The following is a 23,759-nucleotide window of genomic DNA, read 5'->3' on the forward strand; positions in this document are numbered from 1 at the left end:
GAAGGCGGCCACAGGGAGTTTGGCTTTGCTCTGGCCATTCTCTGTTTTATTATGGCACGGATCTGCAGGCGCTCTGGGACTTTCCAATTTGGCGCCAAAACCTTGCACCGTTGTTGCTCCTTGTCTGGCCCTTCCCTCAGAACTGTGACTGCATAAGGGGCTCATCACTTATATCCCAGGCACTTCCAAGGCTTAATTATTCAACTTGCCTGTGTTACAGCTTGGAGTGGACCATGGCCAGCAATAGTGTGGCTGAAGTCAGTGATCAGGAATGACCGTTGGCTTACCCAAATGGTTGTTCTCTAGGCGCTGCGGGAGTGTCCAACCCCGCCCTGGGGTCACCTACGGTTGCATGAATTATCACCTCCATGGCATAGACCTTACTCCTTACAGCGTCCTTCTAGGTCTCATACCTTTGTTTTTTAAACTGAGCCTCCAAAGGGAGCAGGAGGCGTGGCTACACAAACTTTGAACTCAGTTCAAGCTGAAGTTAACCTATGTTTGGACACTCCCACAGCGCCTAGAGAACGACCATTCAGGTAAGTCAATGGTCATGCCATGACTGCAACAATATGTAGTTGGACACATCCTCAAACTATTGAGTCTTTTTGATTTACAAAAATATCACATTTTTGTAATGTATGAATGGTTTATTCTGCATTACTACAGTTGGATGTACTATAGTCTAGAGCAGTGATGGCAAACCTTTTAGGCACAGAGTGCCCAAACTGGAAGGCACACGCACGCCAGAGTGCCAAAAACCCGACGACCAGCTCTCCAGCATGCATGCACGCTTCAGAAACCCAATGACCAGCTGGTTGAGCTGGGGCGACGGCACGCATGCCCACAGAGAGGACTCTGTGTGCCACCTCATGTGCCATAGGTTCACCATCACAAGTCTAGAGCAAAATGCCTATTCCTCCCAACCTGTTAAACAGGCATCTCTTTCAGCTAAATTTGTTGATCAATCTTAGGATGGCAATATCCTAAGGACATTCTTTCATCTGCAGATTTAAACATGTCCCAGAAAAGTTGGCTATTCCTTGCCAATAGACCACTGGAAATGTCTAGTTCCTGTCGCTTCTGAAAAACAATGATGATGTAGGAAGTCCAGCTTGGCTCCATCTGTGAACAAGTAGCAGCAGGAAGCTATGTTCTTTTTTTTTTGCAATTTGGAAGAACACACAAAACCAGCTGCCAGTTGCTCTGGCACAAAAGAAGATATGCCATGGCTCTATCCATCTACTAGGAAGTTAAGAGTTGTGAAGTTGTACTGAAGGCTAGAGTTATCCAATCAGATAAAGTAGCAAAATTATGAAATGTCTGGCATGAGTACCTGTATTTGTTTTCCTCCCTCTTCCTTTCCCCCATTTTGCATGTTGTATTTTTTTTTAAACTGGAAATTTGACTGTTGAAACCATTATCATAATTTGTAGAGTGGTTAGTAATTCTTAGACAACATATTAATGTTAACAGTTATCTCATTCTGGTATATGCATTCGGGAATAGAATTACAATATGGGTGTGCTTATTTTTATAGCATCTTCAAACTGGAAACCTTTGGTTAACAAATTCTAAATAGGACAAGTTATAAGATGGCTTCAAGTATTTGATTTTGGAGCTATAGCCATAGTTTTTAAGCTTCCCAAAGATTTTATTATCTAAATGTAATTATTACCTTTACTATGTGATAAGCAATTTTTTTCTTTATAGATTTGTTTTTCTAATTTTTATTTTTATTTTCTATTCTCAGTGGATGAATACATTGCTATTGCAAAAGAAAAACATGGGTACAACATGGAACAGGTAACAAACAGTTGGAAAATGTTTAAATGTGTTCTCTCTCCTTCTCCAGCTGGGGTAGAGGTGGGGTTTTTTGACAACTTGGTTTATTATTTTCGGTAAATAGAAAATATGATGTAAAAGAGAAGCAGAAGTAACTATAGAGACTTTCAATATGTTGATTTTGGCTCTAGGTGATTTTTATTAACCATGTTACTGTATTTTTAGTGTGTATGATATTTGTATATATAGAAATTCATGCAGTCATTTTAATTCTGCCTATTCAAAATGTCAAGCTGGACTCTTACACAAAAATCTTGATTAAAACATATATGCAGAAACGAAATAAGTTCTTCCGGGGTAAAATAAAAGAGACAGCCAAAGACAGGGCCAGTTGTGCAGCGGAAGCCGAATGATGATTTTATGTCTAAACTCCTTATATTTATTTCTGAATAATAAAAAAGAATATGCACCACCCAGATAAATGCAGAGAATTATTCCAAATAGAATGTTCATTTTAGATTTCTTAAAAATGTCAAATTAGAATTTTTAACGCCTGCCTGATCAGATGTAGCATGAAATAAACAAAGCAAGGGCTAGAGTTGTGATGGTGAACCTATGGCACGTGTGCCCGAAGTCGCATGCCAAGCCATGTTGCCTGGCACATGTGGCATTGCCTGTTCTTCATCTGGGTTTCTGGTACGCATGCACATGCAACGATCATCTGACTTTTGTGCGTGCGGCAGTGCCGGAACCTGGAAGAGCTGGTCTACTGTTTTCCTGCGTGAGCATGCGTGCTGGCCAGCTGATTGTTGCGCGTGTGTATGCGTGCCACAAACCTGGAAGACTAGCTGGCTGGCGCGTATATGCGTACCGGAAACCAGAAGTTCATTTTCAGGGGTGTGCATGCGGCCTGGGGAACTCCTTTTCCAAAAAAGGTTGCCGAAAAGGTTTTCCATCACTGGGCTAAAGTCACTTCTGAGATTTGAGAATAGAAAATTTCCAAAGAAGATTTCTTAACAGATCTAAACCTATTTATGTTGTGAGGGAGAATGAATAATCTTCTCTTTCTTAAGCAGATCATGCCCTAGGTTTTAAGAACAGTCTTCATATGTTTTGAAACCAAGTGGGTTTCAGATGGAAGGAAAACCTATTGAGTGCTTCTCTGCCCCGGGAACATTGTGTTGTTGAAAGGTGAAGGAAGAGCAAGCTGGCAGCCAGGCACAAGTGTGCCCAATTACAGACCATCAATTTTGTGTTGCTCTAATGCCACACACTTTGTTTAAGTTATAGATAGTCCAACTCACCCATGACCTTACCTAAAGGGATGTACAGCTGTTATCAACCTGCTGCCCTTCTCTAATTTTCTTTTAATTAAAAAATAATGAATTGCATTCAGCAAACCGCCAGCCTAATGTTATATTTGCAGTAATGCATCCACTTAGAGCTCAGAAGAATTTCTTTGACTTCAGAGATTGCAAAGACCCCACTGGATTTGCATTGTTTGGTTTGCCTTCTGTATGGATGCTCTAGGATTGGCTCAACTCACCATAGCCATGACTTTGTGAGAGTGCCCACCATGTGTTCTCAACAGTCTAAATGAATCTCTAACACACAAAGGTTGGAAGTTTTTAAACAATGCACTAATATACTTGGAGGTGCTTTTTTTTAGCCTTTTTGTTTTTCTTGCCAGCTATTCTGTTTTCCTCACTCTGAGTCGGAGCTTATTTCTCATGTAGGAGTTCTAATGTGGGGTCAGGAAAGTACTGGTGTGTGTGTGTAAGAGTAGAATAACAAAATAGATAATAAGGGAGGGTGAAAGATAATGGAAGGATCAACAGGTCAGTACATGGACAAATGTGATACTATTAGAGTTTATTTGTGGACTGACTGGGGGAACAGAACTGAAGAGCATTTTCTCACATATTGACCTTAACATCTATCAATATGTGATTCCCAAACACTTTCCACTAAAACAACACAGCTCTTGGCTACAAAATGTTTGCTTGCCCCTGTGTCCCTCTAGACATAAAAGCAACAACTTTAATCAGTATGGTCAGTGATAAGGCATATTGGAAGCTATAGTTGAACAAAAGTTGGTCCACTGTAGTATGTTTTCGGAGTCTGATATAATAACGTATTATAATTCAGACAACTCAGTTAAAAGAAATAAGCCTTAGATGAATCTGAATTCCTTTATTTCTCAACTTTTAAATCTGTTTAAAGAAAATGGAAGGAAAGGAAACATTATTGCTTTAAAAAATCTGTGATCCTATCCATGTCATTATGTTGTCATTGTTGAACATTTAGGGAGTTTCCATCTTGGCATTATCTTAGCATGATTTATTGCAAGTATTCTACTTATAATTAGTCACCGGAAGGTATCCTATCCTTTTGATATATCCAGTAAGGCATGCCTCATAGAACATGGAATTACAGGTCCTTTATTTGGTTCATTTTCCAGTGTTTCAAAAAGGATGAGCTTCTCAATAATCTCCCCTTCCCTTCATAACAAAATTGGTTTGGAGGACTGGGAAACTCCAATGGCAGAGTTATCATTTCACTTTGAAGTATCTGAGTCAAAGTTTTAAGGGTATCTGGATTTTCTATATGACTGCAGAAAGTAAGAATTGTTCAGCTAAATACTTTAGCTATTGAATGAAATAGAAAATTTTACTTGAGTAAGCCTGAATGTCTGCTTAATTTTATTTAAATAAGTAGTCCCTTTTCATATAAATTCATTGATTTGCAGAATTAAATAGATTTGCAGAAACTGTGTTCTGCACTTAGAATAGAGCTATCCTTTTGTGCTGCTCTGTACAGGAACTAACAGACTTTTGAAATTAGGTTAAAATTTAGAATGGAGTGGTGTTTCCAGATATCCTTTATTCATACTTCTCAAAAATAGCCCGATGAAACAGAATAGTATTTCTCTTAATTAACTAGATAAAATGCCTCCATAATTTGGAACAAAAATATTTCTTCATTAGTTTATGAATTAATTACTTTTTTTTTGCAAAAGTGGTTATTTAGTCTCACAGAATATCCATTTTTCTTAAATTCAAATTGTAGGGGGCTATTTCATACACTTCATTATACAATTAAGTTGCAGATTAACAACTAAGTGATGATGTCTACTTCTATATCCGCTGTAGATTTAATGTTCAAAATGAGAATGATGTCAAAATGATGCAGTAATTTGCACAAGTGGCCTCAAGACATCACACACACAAAAAGTCCATGGATACTCACCATATAATAATGCCCTGATGGAAGAGAAAGCATTCTTCACAGCATTCAGACCCTTTTGTGTTTTTTGCAGCATTTCTAGATTGAAGTGTCCTGTATTATTCATCACTTCAAAACAAAGCATTGTAATATAACAGTGCTTATAAAGAGTCCTACGTCTACAAGTTCACAAGTGATATTAAGTGAGAATCTCTGTGATACTTCCTTCTGTCACTGTAATTTTCTTTGTAGTAAGAATGTGGTGTGTGGCTGTTGTCGCACAGAACAATTGGGAAATATCTAAAACAGACCAGACCACTAAAACCTGTGCTATGATTGGCTATTTTAAATGTAAACATGCCATACTATTTTCCTTTAATTATGGGCTTTTCTTTTTGCTCCATCTTCCCCCATCATAGGCTCTTGGGATGCTGTTTTGGCACAAACATAACATCGAGAAATCCCTGGCAGATTTACCCAATTTCACCCCCTTCCCAGATGAATGGACAGTTGAAGACAAAGTATTGTTTGAACAAGCTTTCAGTTTCCATGGGAAAACTTTTCATCGAATTCAGCAAATGGTAAGGATCTTCAAGTGTATGAGATTGCAAGTGCAAAGGTCTTGACTTAAAAACAAATGAGGGAGTTAAAATGTATTTTAATGATTAGCTTTTATTATCCAAATACATGTATCTTTCATTTCAACCTTGTTTATTATTTACAAAGTTCGGCATGCAAGCACCCAATATTGATGATAGCTGAAAAAAAAAATGGACTGAGTAAATTTGGGGGATGATAATGTGATATATTAGAAACTTCTCATTGTACACAATAAATAGTGTCTGCATATTAGCAATATAAAGGACCATTTCATTATCATTTTTTTGTAGGTCTTTAATAGAGGGAAAATAATGTCAAATTATTTTCCCATTGTTGTAAAATCAACAGGACGTGGAGTATTTTGCAGTAATGGTCTGTCAAAAGATTCCATATTTTCAGAATATAGCGCCATACATGTTTGTATATCTGAAAACCGGGCCGGATTAAGCAATTTTCTGAGATAAAACTCAGAAGGTGGTAGAAGTTTGAGATGTTTAAATATCAGTTTTACTTGCATTTAATCCTATCTTTATCATCTGAGTGACAGAAGCACTGAAAACATTCTCTTTCTTCCAGATCTGTTTTTATATGAAGATATTTTAAAGAATAAAATGTTGTATATTGATAATCACTGAAGTTTAAGGGGCACACTTGTAACTGCAAGCTGTTAATTGGATGAAATAACCACGTTTCCTCTTTTTGTGGTGAAGACATCCCATTTAGTACTCTACCTTTAAGAACTTTTTCCAGCTCTTCAAACCAGCAAATTGGTTTGTTCTGGGTTATTTCATGTTTTAAAGAGTTAAAGAATTGTGCTTCTGATATCCATAAAACAGTCTTATTCAAGACTAAGCTGTCCTTCTTTTGAGGCTAATTTGATTTGAAACTCTGTGCATGTTTGGATTCCATGGTCTAAATTACCCCTTCCATCCCTGTGATTCTATGACATGACCTATGATCTACTGCTGATTTGCCTTCTGATAGCATACAGCTAGTCTTTTAACAGGCAGGAAATAATCTTATGGCATAAATTTTTTTTGTTATAAGAGTTAGGTCTATGTAGACTTTGTATGGAAAAAAATGATGTTATTGGAAGAAAAGGAATGTCTTATGGCATTCCACTTAACACATTCCAAATAAAAAAAAAGATTTCTTGGTTACTAGAAAGAAAACTATTGCATACTGGATTACTCTTCTAGTATTTTTCTTTCCCAGTACAACTCTCTGGGCAAGCAAGTAGTAATTGAATTCAGGCAGTCCTCCAAATCATGGTCTGGAAGATAAATGAAGTGGAAGCAGCAGATATTCTCTCTGAGACATGTCTTTACTTGCTTTTTATTGTTTAACAGTTACTTTTGTTTGTCATAATGTCTACATTTGCCTGGGGAAGCACATCGGCTCAGCGGTTAAGGCACTGGGCTTTTTGGCTGAAAGAACGCTATGAAGTCATGATGGCCACATAACCGCGGAAATGTCTTTGGTTGGTGCTGGCTCAATGGGCTTGAAATGGGGATGAGCACCACCCATTATAGTCAGCATTGATTATCGGAGTAATATCTGCAGGGACTCCTTTACCTTTTTTTGAACCTACATTTGTCATCGATACTTAGCACTGTATGTATTGGAAATGACTTAGGAGCCAAAATTCCTAGAATTGGAATGTGCAGAATGTCAAGTAGGCAATTGCCACGTCTCCCATCTATCAAGCATAAAGCAAAGATGAAACATGAAAGAAAGAAGGTCCAAAATTAAGGATGCATAAGATGAGACAGCAGCGATACTGGTCAACTGTTGCAGCAAAGTTTCAGATGAATCATGTCTTCAGAAGCTTCATCCTAGTTCTTATATCCTGTGGGAATCTGAGAGTATGCATTTATGTATATGTGCTTCTTGTTCAGAATCTACTACAGGTAGTCCTCGACTTATGACCTCAATTGAGCCCCAAATTTCTGTTGCTAAGTGAAACATTTGTTAAATGAGTATTGCTCCATTTTGCAACATTTCTTGTCACAGTTGTTAAGTGAATTACTGCTGTGGTTAGTAACATGATTGTTAAGTGAATCTGGCTTCCTCATTGGCTTGCTTGTCAGAAGGTCACGAAAGGGGATCACATGATTCTGGGAAAGTCATAAATATGAGACAATTGCCAAGCATCTGAATTTTGAATATGTGACCATGGGATGCCACAACAGTCCTAAGTGTGAAAAACAGTAATAGTCACTTTTTTCAGTACAAATTATAACTCTGAATCAGATGTGTGGTATTCAGCCAGTTCTGACCGGTTCAAGTGAACTGGTAACAGAAATGTTGATTACTTCGGAGGACCGGAAAATACCATCTCTGGCTTGCCCTGCCCCCATATATTCACTGCCTCCGGAGTCCCGGTTGATTGGAGTCCCAGCTGACGTTTTCTTCTGTTGCCCTGCACAGGAGAACGAAGCTGGAAAGCAGGTTAGTGGGGTGGGGAGGGAATGGGAATTTTACAGTATCCTTGCCCTGGAGTGGGGAGGGAATCAGGATTTTCCAGTATCCTTCTGCTGCCACGCCCACCAAGCCAAGCCACACCCACCAAGCCACACCCACAGAACCGGTAGTAAAAAAAAATTGAATCCCACCACCACTATGAATGGTCACTTAAATAAACTGTTGTAAGTCGAGGACTATCTGTATCATATATTTTATTTTGTTATAGAATTCACACACAAAATGGTTTAGAGTAAAAAATAAGCAGAGTTGCAGATGAATTCCCTGAAAGCAATAGGATGCTCTGTTTGAAATTGCCAGTTTCTGCTCATACTGGATCATAGCTCAGAAGCATCATTATTGGACACATTATCGCTATTTGTACTTTTGACAACAGTTATTTTGTGTTCCTCAGCTTCCTGACAAATCAATAGCAAGCTTGGTAAAGTTTTACTACTCCTGGAAAAAGACAAGAACCAAAACAAGTGTCATGGATCGTCATGCACGAAAGCAAAAAAGAGAAAGGGAAGAAAGGTAAGCAGAGGCAATTGTGAATATGCACTTCACACTTAACTTTTGATGAAATATTGAAGGCTTTTATGCTCCATATGCACAGAACTCCTGTTATCAATCATATCACAGTCAAGTAGCTGATCTAATCTGACAGTTAGAGTGGAACATTGTTTTTAAAGATCCACATAATTCTAATGGTTATTTCCCATGAGGTTAATAATGTTCACTTTCTTTTGCATGAAGAATTAAAATATGGCAGCAACTTTTGAAGAATCTCTTGAGGACTGCAGGCAAGGCTTTCGGGACCCGTTTGAAGTGATGGAACCATGATAAAATATAACAAAAATCTCTAAAACAAATCATAATGGCAGAAACTCACATCTTATATATTAAAACGAGATCACAAAGCATCCTTTATCAGTGCATCTTCAAAACCAATGACTTAAATATGGTTAAACTTGCTGGGGAGACATTTGATGTAGTAGATAAAAGTCCACCAAAGTCTACTACACCAAACTGGTGCCCTCTACGTCATGTGAGGATAGTAGGTTGGGGAAATATGGATTATGCTACAATAATTTTGTTGTGCTTCTTTTTCTTTTTGTTCAAAGCTAGCTCTTTGAAAAATAACACCCAGCAAGGCTATCTCAGAACAGGCAAAAGAAAAGAGCTTGTAAACTGCTGACATTTTGGGTACAAATGCTACTTTGTTTGTCTCCATCAAATACTTTTTAAAAAAATTCTGAGCTTTATTTTGTAGCTTATTCCATTCTAGTGGTAAATAAGAATAGGTATAATTACTGTATAAGAATGTGTGTCTAAGGTTCCATGTTTTATACAGTAATTGTACCTGTGCTATCATTTCCTGAAATAAACATAATTACCATGTCGACTTTAAAACTGCTTAGAAATTTGGGAATATGTATTGGTTTTTATGATCATGTATACAGATGTTAGAAAGATACTCTTCTATAATTCACACTTGTGCTTAGCTTATTGTGGTAAGCAGTGTAATGCTGATATGTTTGTAGTTTTCCTGGTTGAACAAAGCACTAGCTGAGTGGTTTTATTTGTATCCTAATTCATAGAAGGACATCACATATTTGATGTTCATATTCATGCTGATTGCAGGAACTATGTGCTTGAGTATGGTGCAGGAAGGATTTCTTGTTCTCCATTCCTTCCAAACAAAATGCAACAAAATATATTCCCTAAAGTCTTGTGTAGAACTGTTTTCAATAATACAAACAAATGAACAGTGCTTGTATAACATTATCCAGAACATTGATTTAATACCAGTTGGTATTGAATTGGCCAAGTGGATTGTCAGCAGGTTTAACACAACCAATTTATGGATTTTCTGGTGGATGGAATCCTTGTTCTAAGGTTTGTTATGATTTTTCTCTATATTATTTTTTTCCAGTCATGTGTTCTATTCCTGAGCCAAAAATTCTCTATACGAAAAGAGCTCTCTGAATTGTTGCTCAAACACCTTTATAGAGTATATTTAAGAGTCTTTGGTTAGTCTTATTAACTTAAGAAATGAACAAACTCCTTACTATGCAATGTTTCTTTTTTCCCCTTTGTATTAATGCATCCGCCAACTTGTATCTCCAATAAACAAATTTTTGTTCATCTAAACTATGATAATCAGCTTTGGAAGAAACCAGGTTATTAAAAAGTATTTTAAATGTTGGTTTAAGGGCCTAGATTGTTCTGGGAGTTGTTAGGCACATGGGAAATTATGTTTAATTTGACTTCTGTATTTCATTTTATCTTCATTATGTATACTATGAAGAGAGGGAAGGGGAACTTTATTTGAAGGATTAAATATTAGGCATGATCAAGAACAGTCATAACTTTTTAAAAAATATATCTTAAAATTTATCACAGGCAAAAGACTTAGTCATTTGTATTTTTAATTCCATTTAATAATTATGCCAATGTCTTTTTCATGGCAATTAAAGGCTTGCATTATATAACCAAAATTTTGAATGGGAATCAACTTAATAAAACTTGACTGTCTCCTGTGGGCTTTTTTCTCCCTATATTCTGCTCATTGTGTAGAATTAAATTAGTCTCATAAATTTAATTTGATTTACGAGCAATTTGATATAGGTTTGGTCTTAAAGAATCCATGAAGATCTGCCAGAATCTGGACTTTATATTAATATGTGTTCTCTCAGTGCAGGAATATTGATTCAAAGTACTCTGAGAGCTTGTTGCTATGGAGATGGTGATTCCATTTGTACAGTTTTGGGAAGGGGGCCAACCTGGCACATGTATGCTTGCATTCATAAACTACATAAACTGCAGGCTTAGGATGTACTTGGTTTGGTAATTGAAAGCCACATTCAGCACATGAGGAACAGCAAGTTATAAATATTTTAAACATTAAATAAGCTTGCAAGGAGGTCTGTTTCTGGTTTAATTTCTCGATAGCTGAAATTCATCAAACAAGCCAATTTATCTGAAAACAAATATTGAAATTGGCACTGTTGTCTTTAAGATTGTAATCTGTCATGTATGGTTGCTAATCACTGAAGGAAAAATCTGCGTAGAATTGATTCATTTCATTTTTCATTTTAATTTTATTTGTATGCCGCCCTTTTCCGTGAAAGGGACTTATGGCGGCTCACAACTCAAAGGGAGGGAAAAAACAAACAAAGTTACAAAAAAACATAAAAACCATACATAGTTTAAAAAAAACCAACACAACAATCATACCATTCGAAGTGGGGCAGCGAGTCTTTAGCCCCAGGCCTGTTGGAACAGCCAGGTTTTAAGGGCTATGCGGAAGGCCTGGAGGGTGGTGAGGGTACGAATCTCCACGGGGAGTTCGTTCCAGAGGGTCAGAGCAGCCACAGAGAAGGCCCTCCTCCGGGTAGTCGCCAGTCGACACTGGCCAGCTGATGGAATTCGGAGGAGGCCTAGTCTGTGGGATCTAATTGGTCTAGTGGAGGTAATTGGCAGTAGGCGGTCTCTCAAGTACCCAGATCCAATACCATGAAGGGCTTTGTAGGTTACAACTAGCACCTTGAAGCGTACCCGGAGATCAACAGGCAGCCAGTGCAGCTCGCGGAGGATAGGTGTTACGTGGGTGAACCGAGGCGCACCCACGATCGCTCGCGCAGCTGCATTCTGGACAAGCTGAAGTCGCCGAATACTTTTCAAGGGCAGCCCCATGTAGAGCACGTTGCAGTATTCCATAATTATACTGTTTCTTTAATACTAATAAATGCATCTTCCTAGATCATTGAATTGACGCTTCCTTTTATCAGCAAGAATACCTAAAAATATCACAAAATAAGATTCCCATTAGGCAGGCCAGGACACATATTTTCTCAGATTACTAATATAAGAGTTAGAACACAAAGTAGAAGTGGGAAAGTAAGCCATTTGGGGCTTTAAATTTTAATAGACTAAAATGCTTTGCATTTGCTAAAATATGGATGATAGTTAATCATCACATTAAACTATTTTTAAAATTTTGAACAATTACCTCTTTTTGTAATTTCTTTTGGAATAGAATTGATATTCCTATTTTCAGTAATATGTTTTGTGTTTATTGATTATATTTCTTTGTTAAGGTTATTTGAATTGCCTCTCCATGAGAATTCTTGGAAGTTGAAGGTGTAACAGATGAATCCAGTGACGTGTGAAGCTGAAAATCTGTTGAATCCACTGCTCAATGCAGGGATCCTAGTTAAATTCTCTAGTATATGGCTTCCACCACTGTCTCCCTCAGTAATTAGATCTGTTATACAGCTGTTCATATCATTCAGAGTTTGACTTATAAATTAATATACATCTGCCTTGTATTTCCACCAAACAATTATCCTGAGAAATAAGACACCTGGATAGTTTTATGTTGCATTTTATTATATTCAACTTCTTGAAAATTTAGAACCATGGTTCAAAAATACCAATTCCCCACTACCACATTCCCTACTTACTAAGCTCACAGTTATTGGTTATTGCAGGGGAAAATGGCAGACTTACATAGTATTCTATGCTTTCATAGATCAGCAGGCAAAGTTTATTTATTACTGCCCACGTGAGTCCAGTAGGACAAGACTAAAAAAAAAATTGCCCAGATTAAATTGCAGAATTATTTTAGTTATAGCTATGCTCTCTAAACATAATCTGTAAACAATTCTGCAAATGCATAGTTAAATATATAACTTGGTCTGTAGAAAAAGGACTATTTGTTTATTTATCACATTTCTATATTGCCCGTTACCCTTGCAATAGCAGCAGTTGATGAAATTTGCGTTTGAAGGCATAGCTCTACTCATGTATTTTGCAATTAAAAGTTAGGCCCATTTTTTAAAAATAAAAATAAAAATGAATTGTTAAGTTAGTACAGTGATGAAGTAAGATAGGGAAAAGTGGTGTTAAATTGTTCATTTATGAAGGCTAATATTAGTTAAGTTTAACTTTTAACTATTTCCTTCTTAACCACTGCTGTATGAGTCATTACCAGTTTTCATATTGGACTGAAAACCTAAATAAGAGCTTTAAAAGAGCAGCAGTAAAAATTACAAATATTGTAGGTTGTGGAAGTAATTATAAAAGATTAATTGCAATAACTGTTAACATCATATAGACTTCTGCAAAATCTTTTTAATTTCAAGGGGTGTTGAAAAGGTGTGCCTGTTCATTGAATCTGAACCTTACACATATATTACAAATAGAGCTGTTATATTTCTTATACTTATGAATACTCCCTTCAACAGTATATCTAGGATAGAAGTGCTGTCTCACAGATAGAATATATATAATTTTAATGTAAAATACAGTTCAGGATAAAAAGTAAATTAACTTAGACAAGTGCTGCATCCCTGAAAATGTTTAGTGTGTCATCTCTGAAAAGTTCACAATATAGTCATTTCTTTAATTGAAGCTGTTAGTGGATTGAAATAGTCAATTAATCATGTTAATCTCAATGTAATAATCAGCAAAAATGAGCAAGACTGTCCATAAGCAATAATTTATTATTTTAAACAAAATTGTTAGTAAATTCTAGAGGTTGGGCTAGCTAGCTTGGTTGTGTATAACACTTATTTGTATTTTAAAGTTAAATTTGGTCCAATGGAAAGCTCCTTTATATCAGATGATATTATTAGTCTTTTTAGCCCAGTGTTGTCTGTTCTGATTCTTGAGTTAGGGCACTGATAAACAAAAGTCAGGGATTATTTGATCTTGTAATGTTTCTCAACCATGGGAACCAGAAGATAATTAATTTGCTTCGGGGAATTGAAGTGCACACACCTTCAAGTTCCCAAGGTTGAGAAACACTGCTTCAAGATGCCAGGAATTATATCTGGAATGTGCTCACTAGATGATTCTGAACTTGAAAAGATACAAATGATTTTGAAGAAATTATTATTTACTTTAACTAAACTTGTCCTTTTTACCGAATTATATGAGAAAATTTTGGAATTGATTATTGTGTATAAACTTTGGCTTTATCAAGCATGAGATATAACAAAATAATTATTCTCTTAAAATCAAACAACAGTGCTACCAAGGATCTAAACCTTAAACTAATTATATTTGCTGTCTCTCTTGATTTTTGAATTGGCTCTGTCAATAGAATGTGTATTTTATTCCATTAACATCAATAAGAGCCCTGTGGGGTCTAGGACAACTTGCCCGGGACAATTCGCCATGGCTAATTCGCTGCAGGACAACTTGCCACGGGATAAAAATTACATAATATAGGAAAAAATGGTGAAATAGCATCATTAAAGAAAGGATGCAAAAGAAGGGACGAAATGTGAATGACCAACATTAAAATGATTTTAAAATTTATTTGAAATAATTAAATTGTTGAATTATCCTGCGACAAGTTTTCTCATAGCAAATTGGCTATGGTGAATTGTCCTGTGCTGAGTTGGCCATGGCAAACTGGCCATGGCAAGTTGTTAATGGTGAATTGGCAGTGGTGATTTGGCCATGGTGAGTTGTCCCACTCGGCTTGGTGGCTCAGTGGTTAGACTGCATTATTGTAGGCTAACTCTGTCCATAGTCTGGAGTTCAATTCTGAAGGGTTGACTCAGCTTTCCATCCTTCCAAGGTTGGTAAAATGAGGGCCCAGATTTTGGGGGAACCATCCAAAGAATACTGTAAAGTATTATGGAGCGCTTAAGTTCTATTGCTATTGCTATCGATAGAGTGAAGAGACAGGCTAATATTACTCTGTGCCAAGATTTAATTCTGCCTTTAAAAACACAACCATTTCATACATATTTGATCATATATTTTGGGGTTTTGTTTTGTTTTTTCATTTTGGAAAGCAAGCAAAAGTATGTGTAAAAAATGAGGGTGGAGCGGAATTGAGCTTTGTTAGCAAATTATCTATAATTTATATCTGGCTTCACAATCTTAACAAATAGTCTTTTTCTGAGAAATAACATACTGAGGTGGTTTTTCTCCAAAAATACTTCCAAACCCAAAATATATGTAACTTTCATCATACTTTCTTGACATAGACTTATTTTTTTGGCACTACTGATGCCAAAATGATGGCACTACTAAGTTTACTAACTTTATTAATACTGGACTTCATTACACAGAAATTCCAAAAATTGCTGAAATAGTATCGTATATGTGTATGAAACCGTCTTCTAATCACAGCACTCCACTCAATTGTACCTGTGGATATTGCTGCTTACTCTGGCTGGGCGAGTACAGGCAGAGAGCAAGCGGAAGTTCTGAGTACAGATAGTCCTGAACTCATGACCACAGTGAAGTCTAGAATTTTTATCCCAAGTCATTGCAGTCTTAAGTTGAGACACCACATGACTGGACATGATTTTATGATTTTTACAATTGTCATAAAGTGAATTAACATGGCCATTAAGTAAATCACATAGTTAAGCAAATCCAGCATATCCAGTGAGTGATTTTTTTTTTTTGCTAGAAATTGGGGAAAAAGTCACAAATTGAGGGGGTCCTGCTCTCTGAGTTTGGTTGTTTTCTTGCAAATGTTTCCTCATCCAAACTAGGTAACGTCATCAGTGCTGAAGATGTTACATAATTTGGGTAAGGAAATGTCTGCAAGAAAACAACCAAGTTCAGAAAGTACCAAGAGCCCCTCATTTCAACCCTGAGCTACAAATATTATTTTTTAAAGTCAGAAATTGCAGTCACATAACTATATTTTTCATTGGAAATTATGAGCAATCCCTTCCATAGAAAAATAAGAAATCTTGAACAGGCTTGTCAAACTGGCGACCTGCGGGCCAGATGCATCATGCGCAGGTCACACCCATCCCGGCTCTGCAAACGCAAAAAACATCGCAATAAGTCATGATAGGTCACATGATGCAATCAAGTTTGACACCTGTGTTCTAGAAGTATCCCTTGGTATGGATTGATTCATACTGTATTCTATTTAATTATAATTTTAGGAAAAAGCTTGCATCCTGATTCTCAGTTCTGTAGGACCTTATTGGTTAATATCAGAACTTTAGACCTGACCATTTGGTAAATTCAGCCTTGGCAGTTCTTTCATTAGACATATTATAGCAATCTGTACATATAATATTGTGGACATTACATAAAGTATGCTTACAATAGACTTGTGGCAGGAGTTTGCACTAGCTGGATAAGCAGGATGATATGATGATGATGATGATGATGATATAAATAACAATTTTGTTATAAATGCTTATTTGCCAAGACTCTATTTTTCAGCCATTTATGGCAATACTATGACCTACTATATTCAAGTGCAATGTTTAAAGTACATTTAAAGCAAAATACTTTGTGGTAGTGATAATTTTAAAATGATTATTAATCCTCCATGTAGGTCTATATACAGCAGATTAAAAATCTAAATAAATAAAACATTCCAATCATAGGCTACTTGTTCTCTCAGAATTGGCATTGTTTCTGTTTCCTGAAACTGGACTATTATTTCTTACTTATTATTAACCAAACATATTTTTCTCAGCCAAAAGTAACACATGCACATAACTGGGCATATTGTTGAACATATGCTCCCTAGCAGGTATAATCTGACATTTATAAAAATGAAGAAGAGAACATATGTGATTTTAATAAATAGGCCATTCCGCAGGAAGACATTAATCTATTTTGTTTTCTTGTAGTTTGTTTTATTAGATTTATAGACTGCCAGAATTGAAATACTTTTAGTAGTAATAATAGCAATAGTTGTGCTGAACTGTATTCCATTTATTTAAGAAGATAAAATGCAAAGTATTTGGGTGTTTATGTGTACTTGACACATCCCTATGGAAAAAAAAAACCTCAGAAGCTTGTGAGTGCAAGGAAACTTTTTATAAAAGTAAAACTAATAGATGATAAAAGCAACTATTAGTTGTTGTAGGCTGAAAACTTCTGTTCTGAATCAACACTTGAGCACTTTTCAGCACTTTTATATTTTTCCAATATATAATAGAATAGGTGATCAATCAAAAAATTCTATCTGTGGCTATTTATTGTAAAATTATCAGAGTGACAGCCTATCAATTGTGCTTCCATTTTAAGTTTGTTTTTCTTATGTTCAGTTATGTCCAATTCTCAGAGACTGCCTGGACAAGTCCTTGAAGTTCTCTTGGCAAAGTTTTTCAGAAGTGGTTTGTCATTATTTCCTTCCTAGGGTTGCGCGAAAGTCACTGGCCAAAGATGACTTTGTGCCCAAGTCAGGACTAGAACTCATGGTCTTTCAGTTTCTAGCCTGATGCTACACTACACAAAGTTGCTCTCATTTTATTTTTACATCACTTTAAATTATGTTATCATATTCTCAGTTTGAACTTCTCCTCTGGATACTTATTCTGATAACACTTTTTTATTTGGTATGTAGAAATATTAAGAAGAGAAATTATGCAACAAAAATAAAATGTAGATTTTTTTTTTTTTGAAAAAAAAAAGTTGTATCTACCTAGAGACTTCTGGCAGTCTTGACAGAGAAATAATTTGGTATTGTCTTGTTTATTTTCAGTGAGGATGAAATGGAAGAAGCAAATGGAAATAACCCTATTGACATTGAGGTTGAACAAAACAAGGAGAGCAAAAAAGAGGTATTTTCCCTGATAATGCTTTAGTGCATGAAGTATTATGAACCTATTCTTTAAACCATGTTTCTCAATCTCACAAGCTTGCTTACTGGGGAATTCTGGGATTTGAAGTCCGTATATCTTAGTCACTGAGACTGAGAAGCACTGCTCTAAATGATTTATTTAAATATTACTAAATTGCTTTTGATAATAGCAATTCTGTGATCCAAGTATGTCATTTAAGTACTTTAGTGTATCTGAGAGACGTTTGAAAAAAATCCATATTTTATTCCATACATGAATTCTTTATGTAGCTCTATTTGGTGTACATATTTATACTTCAGAAAAATCTCAGTTTAAGAATATCTTTTGATTTGTTTCTCAGTGTTTTGGCTGAATGTGGAGGACTTACTCTCGTTTGCTTTTTGTTGTACTGTCGTTTCTTCCCATGCTTACTTAATCAGCGTAAAATCATCATATAACATGGTGAAGGATGCATAGAGAATAAGCGAGTTTAATGTTTATCCTGATAAAATGGAAGCACTGTGCTATTTCAGGACTGATTGTTGATCTTGTTTTGGGTTCCCTTTAACAATCAGATGCCCATTGTGAGCTTTTTAAAAAAGATTTTACGCCCAGATACCCAGTTAATAACAATGGCCGTCAACCTTCTTCACTTATCAACTACTTTTCATCTTGGATAAATCAGTCGGCTCAAGTGGAAGAATCCATATGACCAGAAATATCCTGAACAATCATTTCAGGGTTGTTAAAACTCTGAAAACTGATTTTAGGACAGATTGTCCTTCCAGCTTGGAATTGTGTGTTCCTATTAATAGTTATCTCAGTATCATCACGTCATTATCTCTTTATTTCGCAATGAAAGGATGAAACAAGGACTTGCTACATGCAGAATAATATATTCCATCATTGTGATTAGTGCCTGCCTTGGCTAGCTTGATTGCTTCTTTGCTTTTGGGCACAATTTGATATTTTAATCTTTAAGACCGAAAATGGCCATAGATCATAGTATCTTAAAAATTACCTCCTGAATGGAAATTTGTCTGGATATTTCATTCAGCAATCAAAGCCTTACTGATTGTACAGTTCCTTGTCCTCTGGGTCTTGGTAGTTTTGGGCACAGAGTCAAAAAATGCTTTAAAAAAGCCTAATTCAGTGCTGATTTAGAAAAGGATGTACAGTATGTTGTTAGTGCCAGTTTAGTGGTTAAATATTGTAAGTTTGGTGCCTCTTTATTATACAATTTTAACTTGCATTTTCTTGCAAGCCTCTATTTAATTTTTTTAAATTTAATTCAACTTATAATCCATCTTACTTAGGGTAGGGTTTCCTGAACTTCTGGTTGGCCCGTTGGGGCCATTATTCACCCTCCCCAGCCTCCAGAGGCTTTCCTGAAGCCTGGGGAGGGTGAAAACAGTCTCCCCTGACTCTCTGGAAATGTGAAAAATCAGCATGCCAGAGCTGATAGCTGGCGTGCCACCAAATATGGCTCCGCGTGCCATAGTTTTGCCATCACAGGTATAGAGGGTGAAAACCATATAGTGAAATCACTTTCAAATAGCATATCGACTGTTGGAGTGGAAGAAAATGATTTAAATATGATTTAAAATGGAAGAAATCAATAATCTGCACTGTATTGATGACACTAGTCCAATAGTTAAAAATGCAAATGATCTTCAAGGTCTTGTAATAAAAGTCAAGTGAAAAAGTGGGACTAAGATTAAATATAAAGAAGTTAAAAATAATAGCTATGGGAAAAGCAACCAACCTTAGAATTGGCAGTGAAGGTATGAAGTGGTGGACAGCTTCTGCCTTTTAGAACTGATGATCAAGAGTAAAATAATAAGTCAAGAAATGCAGAGTACACATGGTGAAGTAAGAATTAATATTCAGTGACCATAATGCATCCATACCTACAAAGATCAAAACATGCAGGCAGTGGTTTTCACAATATCTCTTATGGAAGCAAAATTTAAACTGAAAAAACAGGATTGAAAGAATATTCATATTCTTGAACTGTGAGGCTGGCAATGGATACCGCTGTCGGAAGATCTGAAAGATTAGATGGGGACATATAATTATGGAGGCTATCTGTTCACTAACAGTTGGCACTAACTTGATGACACATAATTACATCACTAATCAAGATTTGCACATTAGCTTAGATTAAAGTTATCAATCGGCATAGAGAATAATGTTAAGTGGACTTCTTAAGGTGCTACTTATCTCATAATACCTGATAATGAAAGTAAATCAATTACTTTATCAATTGGATAAATTCTGAGAGTGCTACAAATTTCCACATTAAAAAAAAAAACCGGAATCCTTGCTATACATGTTAAGGGTCATTACATGTCTGCATTCAGCCCATCTTATACGATTTTTGCTAACAATTTGAAGGGTTCTTTGAATGTATATGGTCTTGTTGTGAGTTGCAACTTACCTTTTGAAATCTAGCAAGAAAAATTATGGTTTGCTAGTCACTTGTCAACTCCACAACTTTTGCTTCCATTTACAGTTCCATTTCATATTTAGTCTCATAAATCAAAAAGAAAACACATACTGTCAATTATGCTTTCTTACTGAAAAAAAATTCAAAATTATGTGCAACAGATAGACCTTAACTTACAACCAAATATTTAGTGATTGTCTGAGGTTAGAATGGCACTGAATAAAGTGACATGACTGTTTTTCACACTTACGACACAATCTCCATGATCGAAAATCAGATCCTTGGCAACTGGCATGTAATTATGACAGTTGTAGTGTCCCAGGGTCATTTAATCAACTTTTGTGACCTTCTGATAAGCAAAGTCAGTGCGGAAGCCAGATTCACTTAACAACTATATAACTTACTTGGTAACTAGTAGTGATTTACTTAACAACTGTAGCAAGAAAGATCGTAAAACGGAGCAAACTCATTTAACTTAGCAATGGAAATTTGGTGCTCAATTATGGTCATATGTAAGAATATTTCAGACATTTCTAGATCACTGACCAGTCTGTTGTACATGCTTCATTAGATACTTTGTACCAGTCTCCATTTATACTATTATTGGTCTCTTTTGGATAATCCAAGATTATGTAGAATAAACAACAATGCTTAAAACAACAAAAGTTTATTGGACGATAAGAAATTGGTATCCAAACAACATCCCAGTTCTGCAATTGAACTTTAATTTCGAAAACTCTAAGCAAGTAATGATTTAAATTGTTGCTAAAGGTTAGTCATACATAGGGAAATTCCTCAGGTTGAACATAAGGGATTTTTTTTAATAAAAAAAAGCAAGATTATGTCATTTCCTTTTTTCTAAATAGTAACAACAGTCATATTACAGCATTCATATGTCTATAACAATAATAGCTAGATGCAATAAAACTTTTTATTTGCCCTTAACTATTGTAGGAAGCTAATTGTCTTCAGTTCAAGTAGGGATAGGTTAAAAAAGATCAAATTGTGGCACTAGTTTTGCATCTTGCAGAGGACAGCATTTTACAGACTCCCGGAATGTCTTTTCTGCTTTTGGCATCTGATTAACATTGACGGGATCTGTCAACAACAGTTTATAACTAAAAATGATAGAAATAAACTCCTGCAAGATTACAGCTTAATTGCATATTATGTCCATGTGCAATTGTAGATGTGGAGAACTCCTCTGCCACGGGACAAATAGATATGGGCATTTTAATTTGAGTGTCATTTTGATAGTGCTTTATTTTGCATTTTTTCAGCTTGTGTTCAAATTTTATGTGCTTGTCATAACTATTAGTGACTTCTTGGCATTATTTTTGTGTAGAGTCAAGGGTAAAAATATCTGTCATAGAAAATATTATTTTACTTCTAGCTGAAATGTGAGAGGCAACTTGATTCCTTGAGACAAAAATGAATGGTGTGTTCACTTATAATTATATAAGTTGCATTTGAATTGGTTCTCTTGTGTTGTGCTTCAAAAACATTGGCAATGTCCTTAGTGGATTTAATACAGGAAATACAACATACACAGGTAGTCCAAGACTTTACAACAGTTCATTTGACAAATGTTCAAAGTTACAACAGCACTGAAAAATGTGACACGATCATTTTTCACAATTACGACCTCCGCAGCATGTCCATAATCATATGATGAAAATTCAGATGCTTGGCAGTTTTTTCATATTTATGACGGTTGCAGTTTCCCCCTTTTCCGACCTTCTGACAAGCAAAATCAATGAGGAAGCCAGATTCACTTAACAACCAGTTACTAACTTAACAACTGTGGCAAGAAAGGTCATAATATGGGGCAAAACTCACTTAACAAATATTTCACTTAACAACAGAAATATTGGGCTCAATTGTGGCCATAAATCTAGGACTACCTGTATTATGCTCCTAAGATTACTTTTTTTTTTAGATCAACCCTCATATGGGTTTTTGGTGGTGTGACAGGCAAATAAATAAGTTGCCTAGTTATGCCAAAACGTAAGATGAATTTACTGTTGATTTATTTGAATCCTTATATACACATCAAAAATTTGTGTGCCATTTTCTTTGTTTCTAACTCAAAGGCTTGGTGGTCTATGAGCCCCATGAGAACGTGACAGCACATTTGGATTCCATTGCTGAAGTTTGGTAGTGAAATGGCTAAATTTCAGCAGTTACAATCCCCACTCCCCATTTTTAGCAAGAATAAAGATAAGGAAGGACATGAATATATTTTTAAAAGGCAAAATGCATCCATTCAAGATTTAAAATTCACCACTTTCCTTTTTCAAGAATGGAAAGGGAGGAAAAAGGGACCCTGTAATTTTCCAATTACACATGCTAAACATTTCTTTCCTTTTTTTTTTTTTTAAAAAAAGTGCCTCTGTCTTTAAAAAAATTGCAGATTATTATACTTGCACCTCTTTTGAGTCATCAGGAAATCAAATTGGAGTTTAATGGGCAAATTTTAATAAAAGCTTCATTAATATATAAATATCCAAAGACTTCTACTATAAATAAAATAATATAACACAATTAAGTTAATGCAAGACAAAGAGGCTATCATAGATCAGCTGAAATACAACAGCATTATAATACAGAAAATTTCATCTGCAAAAGTATCCTTATACTGATAGGCAAAATCCCAGGTTTCTGTTGCATTATACGTGATTTTATTGTAGTGTATGACTACTTATTTTGTGTACCTTTTCTTGGCTTCTAGTTTGGTACCTAGATATAGTCTGAAAGTCTACTCCCTTGATGGACGTGGTACATTAAGTTTTAGTAAGGCAAATTCATTAAGACTATATGACAGTGAATAGTGCAATAGTGTTGGAAAGTGATGGGTGAATTGACCCCAACATAATTTGCAGTTTGTTCACTGACTTGAGAATCTAATGTTACGAATTTAGATGTAAAACACTGGATTTTCAGATTTCATTGAATCCTTAAACATTCATACATAAACGATACCAAAATGTACCTGGGGAATGTGGCATACATAATTGTATTACTATATGCATTAGTGGCATACTGTTTGCCAAAAATGTGTTATTATCCAAGCAGGAAGTAGGTGCCCTCCCCAAAATATGATTTATTAGTGAATGGTTTCAGAACCAACAACTTAAAAGAGGTTAATTTCTTGAACAAAGTGAATTTAATAAGCTAGAATAAAGTTATACCATATTATCTACATTGCAAGTAGGATTTTTCCTTTATTTTAGGAACTTTATGAAAGTTCATGGAACACCTATCAATTTTTTTCCCCGAATATCATTTACCTAGTTTGGATAGTCATATCTGTTTTAAATTACAGGTATGTATTATGCCAGATATTGTGAGCTGTCCAGGCACATTTTGGAGTCAGGCAGTCCCCAAATCAAACCAATCAATAGCAAATAGAGGTAACTTTGAATAAATGCAATGATTTAATACTGGGATGTTTAAAGGGAACTGAAACTGAAGATGAATGTAGTTAGACATATGCTTCGAGGTTCAAGAAAGCAGATTGTGATAAAATCAGATCCATACAAAAAGAAACTGATAGAAAAAGGAACCCGAGATGCATGGGAATTTCTAAAAAGGAGGTTGTGAAAGCATATTTGCATTTTTTTCCAACAAAGGGAGAGGGAAAAAGGTAAAAGATGAAATCATGCATC

At 35.7% G+C, this 23,759-nt stretch overlaps 1 protein-coding gene across 4 annotated transcripts in view; it reads left to right on the forward strand.

Annotated features, from left to right (window-relative positions):
* Positions 1-23,759, forward strand: part of RCOR1 (REST corepressor 1) — a 158,881-nt gene that overhangs the window by 107,907 nt on the left and 27,215 nt on the right. For all 4 annotated transcript variants that reach the window (XM_032234680.1, XM_032234688.1, XM_032234697.1 and 1 more), the window contains exons 4-7: positions 1,754-1,806; positions 5,430-5,591; positions 8,489-8,607; positions 17,564-17,642. In XM_032234680.1, the coding sequence (XP_032090571.1) occupies positions 1,754-1,806; positions 5,430-5,591; positions 8,489-8,607; positions 17,564-17,642 (413 nt within the window). The remainder of the gene's footprint in view (positions 1-1,753; positions 1,807-5,429; positions 5,592-8,488; positions 8,608-17,563; positions 17,643-23,759) is intronic.

The sequence above is a fragment of the Thamnophis elegans genome, chromosome 1 (assembly GCF_009769535.1).
Source record: "Thamnophis elegans isolate rThaEle1 chromosome 1, rThaEle1.pri, whole genome shotgun sequence".
NCBI classification, from domain to species: domain Eukaryota; kingdom Metazoa; phylum Chordata; class Lepidosauria; order Squamata; family Colubridae; genus Thamnophis; species Thamnophis elegans.